This window comes from Quercus robur, chromosome 4, assembly GCF_932294415.1.
Source record: "Quercus robur chromosome 4, dhQueRobu3.1, whole genome shotgun sequence".
In the NCBI taxonomy this organism is placed as follows: Eukaryota; Viridiplantae; Streptophyta; class Magnoliopsida; order Fagales; family Fagaceae; genus Quercus; species Quercus robur.
The window spans coordinates 16154303-16177613 of NC_065537.1; the positions used below are offsets into that span (position 1 = coordinate 16154303).

Genomic DNA, 23311 nt, shown 5'->3' on the forward strand with positions numbered 1-23311 from the left:
TAAACAGAACCTAAGTCCTGCATGGCTCCTCGGAACATAGGCTTAGGGGAAATTAATAACTTACGGAATCTATCCAAGTTTTAAACAGAACCTAAGTCCTGCATGGCTCCTCAGACCACAGGCTTAAGGGGAAATTAATAACTTACGGCATCTATCCAAGTTTTAAATAGAATCTAAGTCCTGCATGGTTCCTCGAACCACAGGCTTAGGGAAAATTAATAACTTACGACATCTATCCAAGTTTTAAACAGAACCTAAGTCCTGCATGGCTCCTCGGACCACAAGTTTAGAGGAAATTAATAACTTATGACATCTATCCAAGATTTAAACATAACCTAAGTCCTGCATGGCTCCTCGGACCACAGGCTTAGGGGAAATTAATAACTTATGGCATCTATCCAAGTTTTAAACAGAACCTAAGTCTTGCATGGCTCCTCAGACCACAAGCTTAGGTTAAATTAATAACTTAGGGCATCTATCCAATTTTAAACAAAATCAAAGTCTTGCACGGCAGCCTTTACTACCTAAAGTTCATTGCACAGTCCTACTCTTATCACTTGATTATATCGGTAAAATGTTGTTGTAATACAATACAATAAAATCTCATCAACATCAAACAAAAAAATAAAGAATGAGAGAAAGAGCATTTATATTAATAAACGGAAATAATACAATACTGTTGGATGAGAAGTCTTTGAAAACAAAAATATAATACAACTTCTCTTCAAAATGATACAAAAAAAAGAAAAAAAAAAAAGAGAAAAACCCTAGGTGTTAAGCCTCAGCAGGGGGGTCTTCTTTTTGCTCTGGCTAAGGAGGAGGAACATCCTTGGTTTTTGGGTCAACCCCATAACCCTCGGCCTCAATAACTGTCTCCTTAGAGGGATCCTTAGACTTGGAGGAGGGCTTCTTCCCTTTGCCCTTACCTTTGCCCTTCTCCCCCTCAGCATCCTCATTTTGGACGGTGACCTGGCTAGAGCCCTTAGTAGTTTCGGCTATGGGGATGGCCTCAAGGATAGCCGCAGGTTGCTTAGAAGCTTCAGGGGCATCGGCAGGGACCTCCCGGATCTCTGGAGGGTAGAAGACGTTTTCGAGTAGCCTCCAAGCGGAATCTGCAGGGACACCCGCAGCATTGAGAGCCTGACCCCATGTAATGCTGCAGTAGTCCCTGCATACTTCTGACAATTCCTCAGTGAGCCTTGCTTCCGTCTCCTTCACTCCAAGCTGGTAAACAGCTTTCTTCTCGACTTCGGCTGCTTCCTTGGCTAGTTGTACCTCTTCCTTAGCTTTCTGCAATGCGGTTTTAAGATACAGAACAACCTGCTTTTTAGTGGCAAGTTTGGTCTCAGTCACGTACAGCAGCGGGCGTCACGACACCACTCCTCGGCCACAAAGACCTGCTGAGTAATCTGCCCAAAAATCACAAAATGACATGAGTTAGAATATAGTATGGCTCAATAATTATGCCTGTAAAAGGATAAGTTGCCTTACCATCGCAAGATCCTTCTTTAGAGACAGGAAGAGTTTATTCTGCAAAAAGCGCCTGTAAGCTTCCATTTCCTAGGAAGGAGCATGGGCTGCTCCAAGGCTTCAGCGATGTACCCTACTCGGCCCCTCTAGTACTCTCGGACTGAGGCATTATAAGCAATTGCTGCTCCGTCCACCTCGAGCTGAGGGCTCCAAGTACGCGGAGGGATGTACACTCCAGCCCTTTCCAGCTTATCTCGGCTCTCCACCGATGAAGCCCTTTTGTCCTGAGGCTCTTGGGTCACTTTTTGTTGTTTTGCGCCCTGGCAAGGACCCACCTCGCCTTCCTCAAGGGACTCGACCAGCCTTTTCTTCTTCAGGTCAGGGTTGACTTTCAGGCTGAGGTCGGCGGGGACTTATGGAGGAGCATGAGGAAGGTTGGAGGGAGTCTGGGACTTATTGGGTGCCTTCGAGGTTTGCCCCTTACCCCGAACAGCCATGAGCTCTCGTAAACTCTTATTGCCTTTGTTTGAGGCTATGTTGTCTGCCTCTTCGTCAGAGGAATCGTCCGGGTAGGAAATAATAAAAGGAGGAACACAAATTGCCAAGTTTCTATCAGGCTCACCCTCGGCGTCCGAGAGTTCAATTAGGGGAGCTTTTGGGTTATCCTCCTCAAAATAGAACTCGTCTATCTCCTCCTCTAATGAAAGACGAGATGATTTGGTCTCCTCTTCAACAAGTGCTGCAGCTTCGGGATTGTCTTGTAGAGGTAGTTGTACAGCTGGTTGAGGATTCTGAGGAATGGGTAGGGTAACCGGTGGAAGGTCCCTTCGAGCCAAGAATCCTGGCTTTGACACGTCAATCCAGAATAATCTTGTACTACCCGCTCTTATTGATTGGCCGACGTCCAAAAAAGCGCGGGATAAGGGCTCGTAACCCAAGATCAAGTGGGCGGCACGCAATTATCTGTCCTCGTGAACAAAGATCTCCGACCTCAGGAGATAGTTGAGGGCTTGAACGTTTGTATGGCTTAGCCAAGGAGCAATGTGGGTTCTATCTGCAAAACAGTCGAGAATGAAATTGAAGTCAGATTGTTAAAAGGACATTTTCTAAATTAAAAAAAAAAGAGAAAAAAAGAAAAGAAAAGAAAAGTTTGAATTTCCAAGCGAAAGGAATAAAACTAAAGGGTTAAATCCCATTCTCAAGGGATTGATCCTAGAGGTACCGCACCTGGATCTCCTGCCCAAGTTGGACAATGAAGACCGTCGCTCCATTCCCCCGAGGCAATCAAGTAGTCATCCTTCATACCCTTATTGGACTTAGGAAGACAAGAGATTAGCCTAACGACCTCGGACCGAGATTTAAGATAGTATCCCGCCTTGGCAAGATGGTGACACTAGTACATGTGAACCATGTCGTGCCATGTGAGACCTAAGCCCATTTGCTCGTTCGGGGCATCTATGCTGCCCAAGACCCTAAATAGGTTAGGGGTGCACTGGTGAGGTGTCAATCTATGGTTAAGCAAATAATCTCAGGTGATCCTACGCATGGGAAGCGTCATTTCTCCCTCTATGAAAGCAATCATGGGAATGACAACTTCACCCACATCTCTATCGGTCAGTACTCGGTCCTTGGGACAATACGTCAAAACCACCCCCTGCGGGATGCGGTACCTAGCTCTAAAAGCCTCCATGGCAGCTGGTGTATCTACTAAACGCTGGAATTTACCCATCTAGATGAATTGAAGGGCCGAGGAGGAATGTCGAGATGAAAATGGGGAAATGTAAAAGAATGAGAACTTACGGGTATTCGTACAATAATCTCTGAAGCCTTCAGAGATCCTCTCAAGGAAAAACTTCTTATAGGAATGACTATGGGAACTCAAAGGTCTGGTGCGTTTTAGGAAGACTGGACGCTGAAGTTCTCTAAAGTTCTTGGATGTTCGTAAAAAAGAAAGGGAAAAGAGTTTCTTCAAGGCTTTATATAGCAGGAAGGGAGGGGAAAGGTTGCTCCCTAAACACGTGAAAGAGAAGAAAACTCAAAATATCTAAGGAAAGGTTGCCAGCACCACATTAAATGCATTGCAGCTGTTTTTCTGGCCACATTAATGTGGAGAAGACCCCTGAACAATGTTGCCTTGGCTGCCGCAACTCACAAAGGACTGAAAGGAGTGTCTGATGGGATGGGTGCTCAAGTGGAGGTCTAGATGATCAACAAGTATAAGACCCAAATGATCAGAAAGAGCCTATATAATGTAAAGAAGCCCTCATGAAGTAGTGGCGGAAAAAGAAAGAGGATAATACTGTAGCATGCAAAAGAACCCTAATGTGGTGATCTGTACTCATAAATAAAATCTCAAGTCTCCTCGGACAGAGGTCCTTGGACCATAATAGCTTTATTCTTGTCTGTTTGTTCCTCACTTCCATGCAAGCCATTGTTCAACTCATCTAAACCAAGTTCTTTGACCCATACTCTACAAAATTCATTGTATTGGGCTTTTTGGACTAGGATTCCGTGCAGTTCGGGTCTGGGCTCCAAACTTTATCCTTACACTTAGCAACCAACCTACAAAAACATATAAATCTAAAAAAAGCTCATAAATCTTAAAGAACAAACCAAGAACCCAAAAACACAAAAAACCGAGCAAGAATTGGAAATTAACATTGTTTTCCAAACAATATAGTTAGTAGACATTGTTTTCCAACCATATATATTACTAACATCTCGAGTTTGAAAGACTCGATTTAGAGCTATAAATCGAGTCTCAAAAACTCAGTTTTCATGGTTTGATCACGTCTGATGTAACGTTTTTTCCATGTGGCATCCATTTGGAAATCGAGTCTCTAAGACTCGATTTATAAGTGGACCTCTTTTTTTTTTTTTTTGACCGAAACAAGGTAGAATATTATATTTAAATAAAACATACGAAAGGTGTAAGGAAGGGTCCTGAGCCATGCAGACCTACCCAATAGCATGGGCACAAGGACAAGGACAAACTACCCATTGCCAAAAGCAAAAAAAAAAAAGAAAGTATAAAATACAAAACAAAAGTTGGGTAGTCACAAAAAAATGTATAAATACAACTAAAAGTTGAGTAGTCACAATCATATCATAATTAATTTAATAATTATTTAAAATATAAATAAATATAATAAATTAGTAAAAATTGGAAATTTAACTAAACTAGTTCAAATAAATATAGAAATTTATTTTGCAAATGAACATTTTCAACTTAAGATTTATGGTGAATTTATTATAGAATTAACGTTTTTTTAAATATTAATTCGATATAAGAATTTATTTTAAAAATATTATAAAAATATTGTCTAAAAATATCTTAATTTCTAACCCAAACAAATTTAAAACCTTTTTCTTTTTATTCCCTTCATTCACCTGACAGCATCACGTTTGGTCTCATCATGACATCGACTTCACCCTTTTTTATTTTTATTTCCCCAAGGCTTCCATTTCCCAAAGTTTACTCTTGTACCACACCTTTTAAAACAATCTCTACAATAAGTCATCCATTTTTACTTCTAGTCTTCTTCCTATCTTTTTCTTCTTTCATCTAAGTTTCCTTCGTTTCTCCCGTCACTCCAACTTTTCACACTTTTTTTTTTTTTTTACCTTTCTTAAGTTTTCTTAAACCAGTTCAATTTCTATATTTATTTGAACTATTTTAGTTAAATTTTCAATTTTTACTAATTTATTATATTTAAATAATTATTAAATTAATTATGACATGATTGTGACTACTCAACTTTTAGTTGTATTTTATACATTTTTCTGTGACTACCCAACTTTTGTTTTGTATTTTATACATATTTTTTTGCTTTTGGCAGTGGGTAGTCTATCCTTGTTCTTGTGCCCAGGCTATTGGGTAGGCCTGCATGGCTTATAACCCTTCTTTACACCTTTTGTATTTGTTTTATTTAAATATACTATTCTACCTTGTTTCGGTCATAAATCGAGTCTTAGAGACTCAATTTCCAAGTGGACGTCACGTGGAAAAAACGCCACATTAGACGTGATCAGACCATAGAAACCGAGTTTTTGAGACTTGATTTATAGCCCTAAATCGAGTCTTTTAAACTTGAGATTTTAGTAATATATATAGTTTGAAAATAGTGCCTACTAATTATATAGTTTGAAAATAGTGCCTACTAATTATATTGTTTGATAAACAGTGCTAATTTCCAATTTTGGTCCAAAAAACCCAAGAACTCAAAAATCCCATAAATCTCAAAGAATAAACCCAACCAACAATTGGCAGATCAGACCATCATCAACCATCGTGACAGATCAAACCCCTACAACAATCAAAAGTGCGAAAAAAACCCAACCGACCACTGTGACCTACATCAACAACAAATCCAACTGACCACCATGACCCACACTAGCAAAAAACCCAATTGACCCATCTTGAATCACCCAAGCCTCTGTTCCTAAATCACGCCAAGTCGTTGATTTGTGTGTTCACAACACCCTCCAACAACTGATTGCAACTTGCAAATCCAAACCGATCCAAAACCACCATTGATCTGGGGTTTCACAACAACATACAACACCCACCAACAATCGATACATAACCTATAAATCCAAACCGACCGACCACCCAAACCAATCATGTCGCCTTCACTGATCCATAAAAGCTCCATGGTCAAGCTTGAGAACTCGATTGACCAAGCTCCATGGTTGAGCTTAAGAACTCGAGTTAGACCAAGCCACCATCTAAGGTGTTGGTTGTCGTGGAGAAGCTCCAGGTTGTCATCTCCCTTGTCGAGAGAGTGAGATCGAGAGGTAGAGATAGAGGTTTAGAGAGATTTGATGGGGACCATGGAATAGCTCAAAGAGAGAAGAAGAGATTTTTTATTTTTTATTTTTATTTTAAGAGGAGAAGAGAAATTAATATAAGACTTGGGGAAGATGCTTAAGGCCAAATTTGTATTTTCAGTTTAAATTAAAATTTTAAATATTTTATAATTAAAATGCTGACATGGCATTTAAAAATGCCAAATAATTTTTATTTTATTTTATTAGTCACGTCAACATTTACAGTGCCAATTGGGCACTTCGTGTGCCATGTAAGCAACTTCCATTAATGGGTTGACAGGAGGAATCAAAATGGATGTGATTTTCCATTTTTTGGGAATGAGGTAGGTGCAAAATCAAATTAAGGACCAAAATGAGAATATGCCCAAAATGTAGGGATCAAAAGTGCATTTTTGCCTACTAAAATTTGTATTATTATTATTATTATTATTATTATTATTATTACTTTGACGAAATCTGATAAACATGTTGACACGACTGACCCATTTAATAAACATTTCGTGTTAGGATTGAGGAATCACGACCCGTTTAATAAACGTGTCGAGTTAGTGTTCCCTTATATAGTCGAATACTCATAAATTGGCACGACATAAACTTGACACGTGAATACGAATTACCACTCCTATCTCTATGGTTGCAACATGACAACACCCAAAAAACTTTTCCCTTAAAAAAAAAAATCTAAAAATTATCATTTTTCATGTATGTCTCACAATTAAAGAATGAACCACTGGTTTTTTTTATTTATTTATTTATTTTCATCATTGTTTTTTCTCTCTTCTGTCCCTCACAATTTTTTTTTTTTTTTTTTAACCCTAACCTACTATTTTCTTAACACAGGCAGGTATTGCTTAGGATTGAATGTACTCTTTTTTAATTTGTCTATTTTAGTATAAGAATCTACTTTTATTTTTATTTTTTTATATACTCATTTTTTAAAATACTCTACATCAGATTATCTATTTTACATTATATTTTATTAAAATATAAAATTTTCTTGATTTTATCAACTATTTTTTTCAACCCTCTTTTTCTTCATTCTTAGGACCCGTTTGGTGAATATGTTTAAAAACTAAAAATTGTTATTTAAAAATACGTGGAAATACATATTATTAAAAAAGTGTGTGAAAATACGTGTAATATCATTTAAAAACTAAAAATTGTTATTTGAAAACACAAACCAAACACCTCCTTAGTCTCGGGATCGTAAAGTAAGAAATGCAAAATACAAATTTTGGACTCAATTGGCTAAGACTTGCTTTATCTCTTTTAACTTTTTGATTTCACTTCAAAATCAATTAAAGCACCATCCAGTATCCACTCACACGTTTTATAACCCTTTTTTCTTTTTTGCTGCAAAAAGAAAACTACATGTGTTATAACTAAAAACGTAGGTTCACCCAATATCATACTAAACAAAAAAGGAAAAAAGAAAAAAAATGGTATTTGATACCTTATTTGGACTGCATGGTCTTAAATTGTGGGTTTTATTTTCTCAATTGATAAAATTTTTAATATTTAAATAAAAAATTTTGGGTTCAATCTACGCATACACCTTAAGAAAAAAAAAATTCACTTTTTATTTTATTTTATTTTAAATTTTATTTTATTTTAAAGAGAAAAGAGTTTGAATTAAGTCTAGTTCTCCGGTGCACTTAACCCTGTCGGATGCTGACCTGAGTGAAAACTGCCCAAAAAAAAGACAGCCTCACATTCATTCGGCTCACGAACACAAAAAAAGAAAAAAAGTAGTCCTACCGTCCTACGTTATTTCAATTCCCACTTCTCACGTTCACACGTGATTCTCGTTCTCTCTTTCTCTAGCGCGCGCTTTCGCAGTCGTAGAAAATATCTACACCAAAAAAATGGACCCAGAAAAGGAAGAGTTTCTCAAGGAATTTGGCGCCGATTATGGGTACCCCAGTGGCCCCAAGTCTATTGATCAAATCCGAGCTACTGAGTTCAAAAGATTAGATGGTCAGATTTTCTCTCTCTCTTTTCAAAGAAGATTTCAATACTTTTTATTTATTTCTTTATTATTATTATTATTATTTTTTTGGTTTTAGTCAAACTTTCTGTTTGGCTGCTGAGAAAGTTAAAGAAAACTATTGCTGTAAATGAATCTAGCTGTTCATAAACAGGTTGCTTATCTGCTAAATGAGCCAAGTTCAGCATAAGTTTAGGCTCCGAGTGTTAAACGAGTCGAGTTTTAAAATATAATAATATGTTTGTGAACAAGATCGTTGCTTGAGGCTTGATTAAAGTATGTATAACATTATATGTTTATAGCTAGAATGTACTTTTGTAGATAGGAGATTAGATTATGTAAGTTTGTAAGCAATTTCATTGAAAAAAAAAAATTAGATATGGGTGGGCCCACACGTGAGACCCACCATAGGGCCCATCCCTATATGAGAGCTCGCACTACTTTAGAGAACTACCTAAGAATTTCGCATAAGTGCGTGCTTGGCATTGATTATTTTTGCCAGCTTATTTTACTATTCAACTTATTTTTCCTACTATGAATCTTATTGCCTTTTAAAGTACTATTCATAGGTCCAACTGGACTATTTCAGCTAACTTTTACTTTTACTTTCAGCAAAAAGTTTTCAGTTTCAGCTAAATAAGTTATTTCCAAATGGACACAAAGTTCATAAGATATAAGATTTTTTTTTTTTAATAAGTTCATAAGATATAAGATATCAAATTCTTATTATTAACTTATTGAAAATACTATCCAATACAAGGTTTAGAATCTAATTTTTATAAGTTCATAACTGAGGATCTTTCTATCTAGTAATTAGCATATATTTGTAAACATGTAAACAATTTTAGTTGTAGGTTTTATTGAGTAAGTTGAACTCCTTACTTTTGTTTGTGTCTTTTCCCCCATACCCGGGGTGCCTTAGCGGTGAGGGAGAGTGCTTGGACTAACTGGAAAGCCAAAAGTCTCTTATTATACTCCTAGTTGAGGCATTTTGCGATTTATCTGATGCCTGCTCAATGGGGATGTGTAGGCATCTTGGGTTTGTCCCTCTGGCTCATATCCACGGGGGGGGGGGGGGGGGGGGGGGTTCCTTTTTTTTAAAAAGAATAAGTTTTGCTCAAATTTGTTTAACAATAAAATGAACCAAGTTTGAACATATACTCTAGTTTGGTGATGAGGTTGAACTCGGCTTGTGTTCAAAATAAAATTAAATGAAAAATCTTGAACTTTCAATCTTTAGCTCAACTTGACTTGTTTACATTCCCAAAGAAAACATAAAAGGAAGTTAAGAAAGGATCTGATTTGTGTTTTTCATATCGTTTTTGGCATCGAGAAATGATGAATTTAGATTGATTAAAGTACTTGCTCTTTGTTTGGTTGCTGAGAAAAGTGAAGGGAAATGAATTTAGCTTGATCAAGGTACTTGCTGAGGAGTTGAAAGGAAATGAAAGAAACTATATAAGTATTTCATTGTGTCATTTTGGTTTTTTTTTGGTAAACAAAGAAAAAAAAAAATCAATGTTTAAGGGGGAAAAAAGACTTGCTCTATATGTGTGCTGAGAAAGTTAGAGCGAACACTAAAGGAACTTAAGATAGTATTTGATTTTTGTAATGTTAGGTCTTGTATACTTGGATCATGCTGGGTCAACTTTGTACTCTGAGTTGCAGATGGAAGCAGTCTTTAGAGATCTCACCACTAATGTTTATGGAAATCCTCGTATCCTGTTATGCAAATTAAAATGCTTTTGTATATTTTTGTAAGGTTTGCAATATTAGCTGAATCTTGAATTATTGTGGAATTGCTTAATTGACTTTGTTTTTGTTGAAGTCTTTGGTAGTGTGTTGTTACCTTTTAAAATTGCTTTTGTAGCTTTAGGGGAATTTTGCCTGGAGAAGTAGCTTGAAGTCCCCTTGTTGTTTTACACTACTTAATTTTGATATGGCTATCTGCTTTTAATTTTGTTTCCATGGTTCTGTTTAGAGCCTTCGCAATAATTTGGGTTGCATTGTGATTTGAGAGAGCATACCCTATCTGTTGGGAGGGTTTGACTAACCCAAAAAAGAGAGAGTAATACTTCAGCTCCTACTACGGATTCTGTGTGATCAATATCAAATAAAAAACCAATTGAGAGAGAAGTAGAAGCTCTTCTTCCATCTGTGTCTTCTCTTAACTATTTCAAATTTCATAATTTAATAAAATTTTCATGGTGATGACTTGTATTGCTCCTTCCGTACTATTTTTTATATATAGTGTTTTCTGACCTTTATTTCAAGAATATGGGATGTTCTATTTACCTTTTTGCGTTACCCTCTTGTTACATGCAAAACATATTTGTATATTTGATTGTTCATAATTGCATTTCATCGAGTAAGCTTCCTTAATATAAGCTTAGACAGCCAAAGTGACTCCAGCTCTGCCACTTGTGAAATTGTGAGGGAAGCTCGCCAACAGGTACTATATGTTATCTTAGCAGCCTTTAATACTTTGATATCTGCCCATAAGGTTTTGTGAACATCAGACTTTCAGATTTATCATAGCTATTCTTTAACGGTTTCACAACATTCAATTTCCAAGTTATCTGCAAACATTAATGAATTCTTTGTAGATAATGGTATTTTCTCAATCAGTTTGACTGCTATCTTGTTTCAGTGTTTCATGTGTAAGCAAGTGATACTTTGTTCCAAATTCTAAAATTTCCATCAGTTGTTGAATGACCTGTTGTGAGTATCAGGTCCTTGAATATTTCAATGCATCCCCAAAGGACTACAAATGTATATTCACTTCTGGGGCATCAGCGGCACTGAAGCTGGTTGGGGAGGCCTTTCCATGGAGTCAAAAGAGCTGTTTTATGTATACAATGGAGAATCACAATAGTGTCCTTGGTATTAGAGAGTATCCTACTGTAGTAGCTTCCTTTGGTTGCTATTGAATAGTCACACTTTTTGATGCCTTGAGTATCTTCTGTATATTTTTGCTTCAATTTTTAGCTTATTAATTAATTTCCTGAATGGTCTCATTATAATTTTTTTTTTCTTCTTTCTTCCTTATAATTCCATGGCTATGCAATCCTTATTGAAATTTTAGATATGCTCTCAGTCAAGGGGCTGCAGCCTTTGCAGTAGATATTGAAGAGACTGTGCATCATGGTGTATCAAATGGCATAGCTGCATCTGTCAGTTTATCCCAGCACCAAATACAAAGGAGAAATGAAGAAAAGTTCCTTGAGGAGGAGCTGATAGGTAGCTATGATGTTTATAATATGTTCAGAATTCATTAGAAATATTTTTGCTATTTTAAAATTTTGATTGTGCTGTGCAAAATGGACGTTAGTGTCCCTTGTCATATCTTAGAAGAACTTGTTTATACCTCGTCCAGCATATAAATTTTACATGGTTGCAATAATTTTATGGTCCTTAAAGATTTCTGATATGGATATAATGATTATTAGTGCATCTTAGACCTCTTAAAGTCTCTTCTTTTTGGTACTTTGTTTCTATGGGCTTGTACTTGGGGTTGTACGAGTTGTATTTCATTGTCTGAGTTTTTACCCTCCCTTTCTTTTAGCTCTTGATTTGGTTGTATTTTTTCCTTGTTCAGAGTGTTCACTATCGTGAACATGATGTTCAGTTTCAATAAAAGTTTTATTACCTATAAAAAATAAAAAAAATTTAGTTTTTAAAGGGTCTTGTATTGTACCATAATTTGAGTTCCATTTAGTTAATTGAAGTTATTTGTAAGTTTCCATGTTGTATAAACCATTAAAATTCTTGTAGGTGAATATCCTTAAGGTCTTTTGTGGGATTGAAATTTCTTCTTGCATAAAATTTCTGCCCTCCTATGCAGTGATTATGGCAATGACTGAAAATAAATCATTCCTAACGCTAATACTCTGTTACAAACTCTAATCTTACCTTTATATAATCCTTAGGATATTATATTGTATTTTAGTTAGAAAAATAAACAATTGCAAAATGATATGTGCTTAAGAATTCATGACCATGTACATATATTTGACACTATCTCACTTTCTTTTATCATGTACTTCACTTAATGCAGGTGATGCATATAACTTATTTGCCTTCCCCTCAGAGTGCAATTTCTCAGGTTTGAGATTCAGCCTTGACTTGGTGAAGATTATTAAGGAAGATTCAGAAAAAATTTTGGAAGGCTCCCCGTTTTGCAAGTATATAACCCATATCATGTCATGCATCCTTTAGTTAACTTAGGCCACATTCTACCATTGATATACAGAAATTTTGCAATTATGAAATTCATAACTACATAACTTGTGTATGAACTATATGAACTGATTTGGGTGTAGCTTTTGATGGATGAAGTTACTGCTAGTTTGTATGTGATTTGTGAGTAATTTAGTATACCATGTCAATGCCATGTCCATGGCTTGCTTCTGGTAAAGAGGATCATGATAAAATGGAGACCATGTCCATGAGCATAAAGAAACTAGTAAGTAATAACATGCATGATGACGTGCAAGCATGTGTGTTGTTTGTGCCTTGTTTTGTTGTTTTCGTTTTATGTCCATGTCTTGTCTCTACAAGAGCTCGCAGAATTGGTGGTTGAGTCTGTGCCCATTCTAGTATTTGTACAACATAACATGTCAAATTTTATTGTTGGTCCTTGAAATTTGGGGTAAATTTTACCTGTCAAAAAAAAAAAAAAAATTTGGGGTAAATTTAATTTTGGTCCTTAAAAAGTTTGGATTTATTCCTGAAGTATCAGAAAGGGAACATTTCATCCCTTCGTCTATGGGGTCAGTTTGATTTTGGTCTCATAAATATGGGATGTTCGGTCTCTTAAATATGTTGGTTCAATTTTGTTCCCTTAAATACGTGGTTGGTTTGATTTATTCCCTCGTAAATTGGGTCGGGGGGACCACATTGTCCACTTTTTTGAAATTTCAGGAACCAAATCCTAACTTTTTAAATTTGAGGGACTAAAATCAAACCTAAACGAAATTTCTGGGATGGAAAGATACATACACACATATATATATATATATATATAGAGAGAGAGAGAGAGAGAGAGAGAGAGAGAGAGAGAGAGAGAGAGAGAGAGAGAGAGAGAGAGAGAGAGAGAGAGAGAGATTTTGATCTTAATGATTTTCTGGCGGACAAAATTACTTCTTGTGCAATGTTTGTTACAGTACATGGCTATATTCTATGAACCTACTAAATTTTATGTGTATAATGCTTTTATATCTTCAAACAAGAATCTTTGAATTTATATTATAAAAAAAAAGAATGATTCCCAGTATTTCCTCATATTTTGAATATTTCCATCTAGGTTTATAGTTCTGCCATAATGAATGGAAATATTTATAAATGATTTCTTGACCTTTTCTTTTGATTGACTAGAAAGACTTAAAGCTATCTAAATACCATAAAATTAACTATTTTTTTTTTCCCAAAACTTTTTGTACTGCTTCTGTTTTACTTATCAAAACAAGACTTAAAGGTATCTAAAATAGTGAAATTATTTTAGATGATTTGGCTTTCTGAATGCATGTATAATGTGAAGGAAACAATAACTTCAGGTATATCCACAAGTCAACCCCTTTTGTAGAATCTTTGATCAGGCTGTGCTAGCCAAGAAACTTATGAAACTTAAGTTATAAATGTTACCTGATTGTTAGCAGATTTTATTGTTATTGTTGTTGCATCTGGATGATAGAGGAGATTTCTCTTTGCTGGTTCCTCAAAGTAATGATTTCAATAATTTGTATATCACTCATGAATGCAAATATTGTCTTCTTAATGTCATAACAGTGGGAGATGGATGGTATTGGTTGATGCGGCAAAAGGATGTGCAACAGAACCACCAGATTTATCAAAATATCCTGTGGATTTTGTCGTCATCTCCTTCTATAAGGTGTGCGATGTGTGTGTGTGTAGAAATTTCATCTGTAAGAAACAACTACCTTTGGATGTTGATGTCTTTTTGTCTTCATATTGTTTTTGTGAAGATATTTGGCTATCCAACTGGACTTGGAGCTCTCATCGCTCGAAATGGTAAGCATTTGATTCTGAAAATGTATAATTTTTTGAAATTATTATGTGATTTGTGGTTTGAAAGGTTTCTCCATTTATCATGTGTGATCATCATCCCATATCTATTTAATGGCATGATATGTATTTAGAATTCATTTTTTCTTCTTTTATTTTTCGTTTTATATTTTACTCCTGATTCTTCCTGAAAGTACTACTTTACAGTTACACTTACAATTTGGATAGTTAAGTAGATGATTACAGCTATTCGGGTAATTAATTCTGTCTTTAATTTAAAGTCAAAGGTGTCAGATTATAACAGAATTCCAGCTCTTGTAATTAGTTTTTCAATTGTAACAGAATTTCATTACCAATTTCAGAGCATGGGCTCAGTTATACCCTGATTTCTTGATAAGCTATTCTTGTCTAAACCCTAAGTTTCTCTCTTTCTTCTCCTATCTGAAGGTTTTAAAGATCATAATTTTATTAGGTCTATTGATCTTTGAGGGAAAAAAAAAATTATTTTCCTCATTTTCTTTTTGATTATTTTGTTCTGCAGATGCAGCAAAGTTATTGAAGAAAACCTACTTCAGTGGAGGTTTGTGCTTGGGTGTATAATTGCAACCAGTATTCAATGTGGTTGTTACATTGTTTCACTATAAGAACTTTACAGGCACAGTTGCTGCCTCAATTGCTGACATTGACTTTGTTAAAAGAAGAGAAGGGATTGAGGAACTTTTTGAGGATGGCACTGCTTCATTCTTGAGCATAGCATCAATCTGTCATGGATTCAAAATTCTGAATTCCCTGACTATCTCTGCAATAGGCCGGTATGTGAAATTGGCTTCCTTTATAATGTGAATATTGTTTCTCTTGATGATGATAATGGAATTATCTTTATTTGTTTAACGAATTTCTATGTGTGCTTATTTGGTGTGGTTTATCCTTAGTAGAAAAAGAAAAAGGACATTCATGATCATCATATTTTATTTCAAAAATTTAAATAGTTTTGTTTGTGATCCTTCTCGAAACTTTCTTTTGTTGGAGATATTATAAATACCTTCTTTTATTAAAAAATACATGCAAGTACAATGATGGGATTCCATTCACTTTTTTTCTAGTGTATTGTTGGAATAGATAGCGGGAATGAGAAAGAGACTTTCATTTACAGTTTCCTATAATAAATTCAATGCAATATTTGATAATGAGAAAGTCATTCTCTCTCTCTCTCTATCTATCTATATATATACACATATATAATTTAATGGAAGATTCAAAGTGCATTTCTTGCTTTAACGTATGGGAAGATATACAGGGAAAAAAGAAAGAGGGAAATACACAATAGAGAACACAAAAGAGAATAAAATTGTTGAAGTGTATGGTAATAAAACATATGATACTCTATTAGTTTAATACACAATAAAACTAGAAGAATACATAAAACATTTATTTTCATCAACTCTCACAGATAAAATTAGTTGATGGAATGAGAGGAATATGTTTGATCAACTGGTAGTGAGCAAATTATCAATTGTTTGTTGATCAGTTTTTTTTTTTTTTTTTTTTCAAAGAAGTTATAGCTCATCTATTTAATTGAGACTCATAAGATAATTCACGGTTCATGTGGTTATTCAGACTAGGAAGGAATAAGGAATAACTGAAGTGAGTTCAAAAAGTAACCCTGGTGAGGTTAAGGACCCATAATTTAATGCCTATTGGTTTTCCTTAGTACCTTTTCAATGTCTGTAGAGGAAGATGTGCCTTGGGTTGACAAGGACCCATAATTTAATGCCTATTGGTTTTCCTTAGTACCTTTTCAATGTCTGTAGAGGAAGATGTGCCTTGGGTTGACGTATGGAGCTACTCTTAGTACTTCTGTTGTAAATGCTGCTAGTTCTTGTAACTGGATATTGATAAATAATAATAAAAAAATCGTTATATCCCTCTTATTTAATTTACATGTCTTGTTCCCACATTTGCCGGCAGAGGTTAAGAAAAAAATGTGTGCCAACTTTTGTATTATTTTGTAATGTGCACACATAAGATTTCATGTTAGTCAGGAAAATTTATGTTCTCCTTGCCGTTTATACTCTTTCTTTTCCTTGCTCTTTTAATTGAACATTCACGCTTTAGATTAATATGCAATGTTCTAAAGTGCATATCACCTTTCAGGCATACAGCAGCGCTTGCTACATATCTGAGGAAGATGCTTTTGGCCTTAAGGCATGAAAATGGAGCCAGTGTGTGCAAAGTTTACAAAAGTGACAGTTTGAAGGTTAGTTTTGTTTTGCTTTTTTTTTTTGTTTTTGTTTTTGTAAGTAAAGAAAATGGAGAAAAAGTTAGTTTGTTATTGAAGTTAATTGCTAATTTTATTCAGAGAAGATGCCTCATTCTGCACCTTCTCATTTACTACAACCAAGAATGCTTCACAATTTCAGTGCTTATGATACTCTAGCTTCATATTTATATTAAGTAAAAAAGTTGGCTTGAGGATTTTGTGGGTATTATGTATCAGGTTGGGTCAGTTCTGTGGGTCTTAAGGGTTTGCTTTTGGGTCCAAGCGTTTTGATTCAGAAAACTTGGTGTGTGAGTTTGGTTGGTAGCATATTGATTCTAGTTCCTTTTGTCTTCTTCCTTCTATCTTTTTTGTTAGTATTTTCCAGCCTGCAAGTGCAACCCAGAGTCTCATTGTTTAGCCTTATCCTGATCATTTCCCTTCAGAACAGCCTCAGTCCACAAGCTCATTGCTTTCCTGGTTCGTTGGTGATGAATGTGAAGGCCCTGCACCAGATTTGATATCAGAGGCATCAAGTTTTGTCTGAGTTGCGGTCCTTCATCAGTTTTGATCTTAGAGCTGTCCTATGTCTATTATAGTGTCTTTTTGATTGTTAGAGTTATTGTTATTTTTCTATTCCCCTGATGTATTATATCAGCATAGGGGTAGTCTTGTATTCTTGCTGTATCCCTATAATATAAATATGTGCTCAGGTTAGGGACTGATTGATCAAGCCCTAAACCTTTTTTACCTTTCTTCTCTGTGTCTCCCTCTCAATTCTTCTCTCTTAACCCTAATTTTTTATACTTTATAACTCTTAACTGTGATGTATTCATGCTTCAAAGTGTATTGTGTCATAGTGATAGTAATTATTTAAGGCTGTCTATTTTCAAAATCTGGGTCCAAATTTATTAATAGGATGTTGTGAATATGATGCAGGAGGCAGTGAGAAGACAGATTTCCTATATTTTATTTGATTTTATGTATCAAGGGCAATTTTGTAATTTCATAATATTATGGAATGGGCTGTGCTAACAGTCTATTAGATCTTCTTTTGGGCTTTATTTTAAGTTTGTTTATTTACTTGGGCTTAGTAGTAAAAGCCTAAGGATTTCTTAGGCTTTTAAGAAATCCTAGTTCAACTAGGATTAGGTATTAGTCTTCTATTTAAAGAGTTGTAATACTTTCTATTGAGGTAGAGATCAATGAATGTTTTTAGAATTTAAGAGCTATGCTTTCTTTTATGGTTTGTGTGATGCAACCTTCTCCGAGGTGTGATGCCAAGGAACCCTAGGAGTGATGCTTAGGAAGTCTAGGTGTGATTCCTAGAGTTTATCTATTTTCTTTAAATTTACCATTCACGGTTACTATTCACATCACTGTTTACAGTAACCCAAATCTTGATTTTTACCTTTGTTTTCATTCCAAAACCCTATTAATCCTTGTCCCCTTTGAAAGCCCTATAATCCCTATTATTTTCTAGCCTATTCCCCACCAAAACCTAACCCTAATTCTTCAAAATCCAAGCTATACCGGATCTGCCCCTGGTGTTCTAAATCAGATTTTGTTGTTCCCCCTTGTCCTACTTCAGAATATGGTTGGGTCAAGGCCAAAAACACAATTCTCTTGGCGGAACAACTAACAAGGATGCCTTATTTTACAGAATGCATGTTTTCTTCCTTTTTTTTGGTTTTGTTTGTTGACATTCTTGTGAGAAGTGAAAACTAGATATCATATTCCATTTTAGCTTAAGCCAATTATACAAATTGGATTAAGATTCTTTTGGAGCTCCTAAATGATATTATGTATGTAAAGTGATCACTTTGGAATGCCTGCCTTTAGGCGAGTCACATCATGCTAAGACATGTACTTATCTCAAAAACAAAAAAAATTACGATAACATATGCATAGGCATGTTCTTTTCTAACTTATTCCAGAATCTGTTGAAAAAGATCTGACAAGTGTTATGGTATTTCTCCCCTAGGTATTATGTCGTGAATGGGGTCCTATTGTCTCATTCAACTTGAAAAGGCCTGATGGTTCTTGGTTTGGATACCGTGAAGTGGAAAAACTGTCATCCTTATCTGGAATTCAGTTACGGGTAAATTTTTTGAAATAAACATGCATATTTATGTTTTATTCTTGTACATTACATCATATTTTAAATATATTTTTGTTACTTTGTTTTTATGATTGAATTTTTCTGCATAATAAATGGCTGAATTGATGTTTTCACTCCATAAAGATTGGGAAGATTCATTTTATTTGAGTTGCAAAAGCATATAATTGATTTCTTGAAGTAGCTTCTATCTCAAGTCGAGAACTTTTTATTTTTTATTTTTATAAGTAATAAAATTATTATTGATATAAAAAAAGGTCACCCAAGAATACAGGGATCAAACAATCAATTGCATAAATTACATAAATCTATTAAATTAACAACAAAAAATAAAGTGTGACTTTGCCCAGCTGACAACCAATCCAATAGGGTTCTTAAAAAGTATAACTTAAGATCAGGGATGATTCTTTCTGTATCTTCAAAGCTCCTATTATTTCTTTCCCTCCAAAGGCACCACATCAAACAATAGGGCATAGCCATCCATATATCACCCTTCCTATGGTGACCAAATCTACCTTGCCAGCAAGCTAACAACTCAATAGCAGACCTTGCCATCACCCAATGCACTCCAAACAAACCCAATACCATGGACCACAAATCAGTAGCAATAGAGCAATGAAGTAACAGGTGATTGACCGATTCCCCATTTCATTTGCACGTATAACACCAATCTGAAATTCAAACCTTTTTCCTCAAATTATCAATCATCAGAATTTTCCCCAAAGCTGCCGTCAATACAAAGAAAGTAACTCTAGGAGAGATTTTTGGTTTCCAAATGCTTTTCCAAAGGAATGGCTGATCACTAGGACCAATCAAGAGATGATAGTAACCTTGCAGCAGATCTGCAGATCATAACCCACCAATTTCTCTTTAAAATGACTAAATGTCTTCAAAATCGACAATATTATTTAGTTCTTGAAAAAACACAATTTCTTAGAAATACTCCTAGAATTTATTGATTGTACTACTAATAATTTTATTCTCAATAGTTTCCACCAATTCAGGTAGGATTTTGATTATAGTCTCTCCTATTAGTATTGTGTTAATGTAAATTTCCATGCATATAGTAGCAGTACTAAGCAAAAATCAAGATGTCATTTCCACACAGTTTTCCAAGAAGAAGACATGAGAAGGGGATGGTAAGACTTTATTTTTTTTTATAGGTAATAAAGATTATATTCAAAAACACTATCTTATGCAAAAAAAACGTAAGGCAGAGAGAAAAATACATAGGGAAAAGAAAGAGAGAAAAGAAAAAGAAAAGGAAAGATACTAAGTACAAAGGAGGGAGCTAAGGAATATAGGAAGAGAATCACTAGAGGTGAGTCCCCACGCCCTAGACCAGTCAAACAAAGTGCCATTGAAAGAGGCCAATAGCTGGTCATCTGAGCTATCCATGTCCTCAAACGTCCTCCTATTTCGCTCCCTCCAAAGACACCACGTCAAGCATAATGGAGCTAAATTCCAAATGTTAGACGAATACTTTCCAAGCCAATTCCACCAACCAAAAAGAGTATCCGCAATCGATTTTGGCAGACCCAAGAGAACCCAAAGGATCTAAACACCAAAGTCCACAACTGATAAGCCTTTTCATAATGTGGTAACAAATGATCCACCGTCTCCCCATTACTGCGGCACATGATACACCAGTCGACAAAATCCAACCTTCTACCCCTCAAATTATCACCTGTAAGGATCCTATCCCATACAACAGTCCACACAAAGAAGGAAACACGCCGAGAAGCCTTAACCTTCCAAACACCTTTCCAAGGAAAAATAATGGGCAAGGGGCTTCTTAACTTATTGTAGAACGATCGAATATCAAAGACCCCATTCTTTGTCAACTTCCATCACATACGATCTCCGTTCTCAGTGGGAGGAAGATTTGAGCCCAAGGTACGGAGAAAATCATCCACACCACCCATTTCCCAATCATTTGGTCTCCGAGAAAAATGAACATCCCAGCTTCTCCGCTCCTCTATCCCCAACCGTTCAAGAGAAGAGGCCACCGATGCCCCTTTATCGGAGACCATCCCATACACAATCGGAAAAATCAATTGAAGAGGAGAATTTCCACACCATAGATCTGTTCAAAGCTTCACTCTATCCCCCACCCCTACCTCAAAACGAATATTCTTGCTAAAATCCTCCCATCCCATGCGAATACTTCTCCACAAGCCACATCCATGAACCCCTCTACCTAGCTTGGAAGTCCATCCCCCCCATTCTTCCCCAAACTTGAGAGCTACAACCCTTCTCCAAGCCTTGTCTCCTCAATCCCAAACCTCCATAACCACTTCCCTAGTAAGACTTTATTAAATGTAGTTAATTTCCTTACTCCTAACCCACAATTTTCCAAAGGTGCACACACCTTATCCCATCCCACCAAGTGTAGCTTGGAATCCCCCCACAAGAAATCCCTTTGCAACCTCTCAATTTTATTGGCCACATGCGTAGGGATGGTAAAAAGAGACAAGAAATAAATGTGGGCGATCTGATTGTTGCTCGTCCACATTTATTTATTTATATTTTTTGGTAAGACTTTATAATAGGATCTAACTTCAAACACCCCCTGGGATGATAGTTTCCAGCACAACTTGTCCACTCCATCCCCCCTCCACACTCCAAAATATAGTAATTCCATAAAAGAGAAAACCGATTCCAACTTCCAATCTTGAACCGCTTGGTTAAAACTGATATTCCAATGGTAGCTATCCCCTGAGAAAGATAAAAGCTCTGCATAGAATCATCTTTATTATGTTCAATACTATATAATTCTGGCAGTTCTCCTTTGGAGGATGTCCCCCACACCAATGATCTTGCCAAAATTTAATAGAAGAACCATCCCCCGCCTTAAAGTTAACAAAGCAATGAAAAGTATCCCACCCCTTCCTTATACTCTTCCACAGGAAAACCTCATAAGGGTCCTGTATGATATTAGAGCACCAGCCCCACCATATACTACCATATTTGTGTCAATAACCCTTCTCCTCAAAGCTTCTCTCTCCAAAGCATACCGCCGCAACCACTTCCCCATCAATGCCTGATTAAGAAAATCAAATTTCGTATACCTAAACCCCCATTATGAAGTGGTACAGAAACATTCCTCTAGCCAACCAAGTGATACTTAAATTCATCTCCTATCCCTCCCCACAAAAAAAATCCCTCTGTACTTTTGCAATACATCTAGCAACACTCATAGGAACAAGAAAAAATAATAATCACTTAACCATTATTCTAGCACTTTCCCTCACATGGGGTCAAATTCCTTCTTACTAAGTGGGGTTCCACATGTTAGAGACAAGGCTCAAACGCAAGACCACTTGTTTTAGTACCATGATAAATTACTATTTGTCCCAAAAGCTTTATCTATTAGGAAATTGTGGATATAATCACTCCAAATATTCCATATCAAGCATGATGAACTATGTTCCATACCCTATTTCTGAAAGAATTGAGTCTACATTGCCAACATTGAAGCACTCCCACACACCATCTTCAGCACCATCCATTTAACTTGAAACACTAAAAACACAAACCCCCATAACTCCCTTGCTATTGGGCAATGCAATAGCAAATGATCAACAATCTCACCCTGTTATACACATACAATAAAAATTCACTATAAATTTACCCCGTTTAATGAGATTTCCTATATCGCGTATCTTCTTCCATGATGCTGTCCACAAGAAAAAGTACTCTTGAAGGAGCCTTCACCCTCCATATTGCCATCCAAGGAAAATATGATATAGTGGACCCTCTTAATGCCTTATAGTATGAATGGACGTTATACAATCATTTTTATTTAATTTCCAGCAATTGATGATCCAATTTTTTAATTATATATATACACACACACACTCTCACACACACTTTTCTTAGCTTTGGTATGTATTTTACTTTTTGGTAATTTTCTTTTCATATTCTTCTTTTTCATCATAGAATGCAACCAAGGTGATGATTAGTTACTAGAATACGTGTAAAATGCTATCTTTTGTTGCTTACAATGGCAACACTTAAGCATGCTCTGTTGGACATTTTCACTGTCCCTAACAATGCACGTGCACTTTACATTGCTGTATTTTTTTGATGTCTTTGTATCGTTTACAAGTTTGATTGTATGATTTGATGTCTTCTAATACACATCTAGTTCTTGATGACATGGGAGGAGCAGAATGAAATAAATGGTTCAACTTCTTAATTTTTGATAGGATGCTGATTGGTATGGTATCTCTTTGCCTGCTTTCTTGTGTAGACAGGATGCTTTTGCAATCCTGGAGCATGTGCAAAATATCTTGGCTTGTCTCACTTGGATCTTCGTTCAAATATGGAGGTATTTCTTATTTTATGGCTGATACTTGCCCACCTTTATATGACAATAATTGCTTTGTATCTGTTTCTTTGGTTTCCGCAAGTCGAATGTCTGCAATACATCCTTGACAATTGCACATTTGAGTTTAGGCTGGCCATGTTTGCTGGGATGACTATGATGTACTTAATGGAAAACCAACGGGAGCTGTTAGAGTGTCCTTTGGTTATATGTCATCATATGAAGATGCCAAGGTAGATTTTCTTTTTGCTACTGTTCAAATTTTGAGGGATAAAAAACTCTTTTTTATGGTTC

At 35.8% G+C, this 23311-nt stretch overlaps 1 protein-coding gene across 4 annotated transcripts in view; it reads left to right on the forward strand.

The window, feature by feature from the left end:
• Positions 1-7957: 7957 nt before the first annotated feature.
• The window catches only part of LOC126720689 (molybdenum cofactor sulfurase), a 36210-nt gene continuing 20856 nt past the window's right edge, over positions 7958-23311 (forward strand). For 2 of the 4 annotated variants that reach the window (XM_050423438.1, XM_050423439.1), the window contains exons 1-14: positions 7961-8277; positions 9906-10004; positions 10681-10739; positions 11020-11180; positions 11373-11527; positions 12345-12471; positions 14075-14177; positions 14272-14317; positions 14853-14891; positions 14967-15123; positions 16466-16568; positions 18553-18669; positions 22943-23020; positions 23149-23250. In XM_050423438.1, the coding sequence (XP_050279395.1) occupies positions 8166-8277; positions 9906-10004; positions 10681-10739; positions 11020-11180; positions 11373-11527; positions 12345-12471; positions 14075-14177; positions 14272-14317; positions 14853-14891; positions 14967-15123; positions 16466-16568; positions 18553-18669; positions 22943-23020; positions 23149-23250 (1458 nt within the window). In that variant the 5' untranslated portion in view covers positions 7961-8165. Of the gene's footprint in view, positions 8278-9905; positions 10005-10680; positions 10740-11019; positions 11181-11372; positions 11528-12344; positions 12472-14074; positions 14178-14271; positions 14318-14852; positions 14892-14966; positions 15124-16465; positions 16569-18552; positions 18670-22942; positions 23021-23148; positions 23251-23311 lie in introns of all 4 variants that reach the window. The other 2 variants (XM_050423441.1, XM_050423440.1) reach the window with 2 other exon arrangements.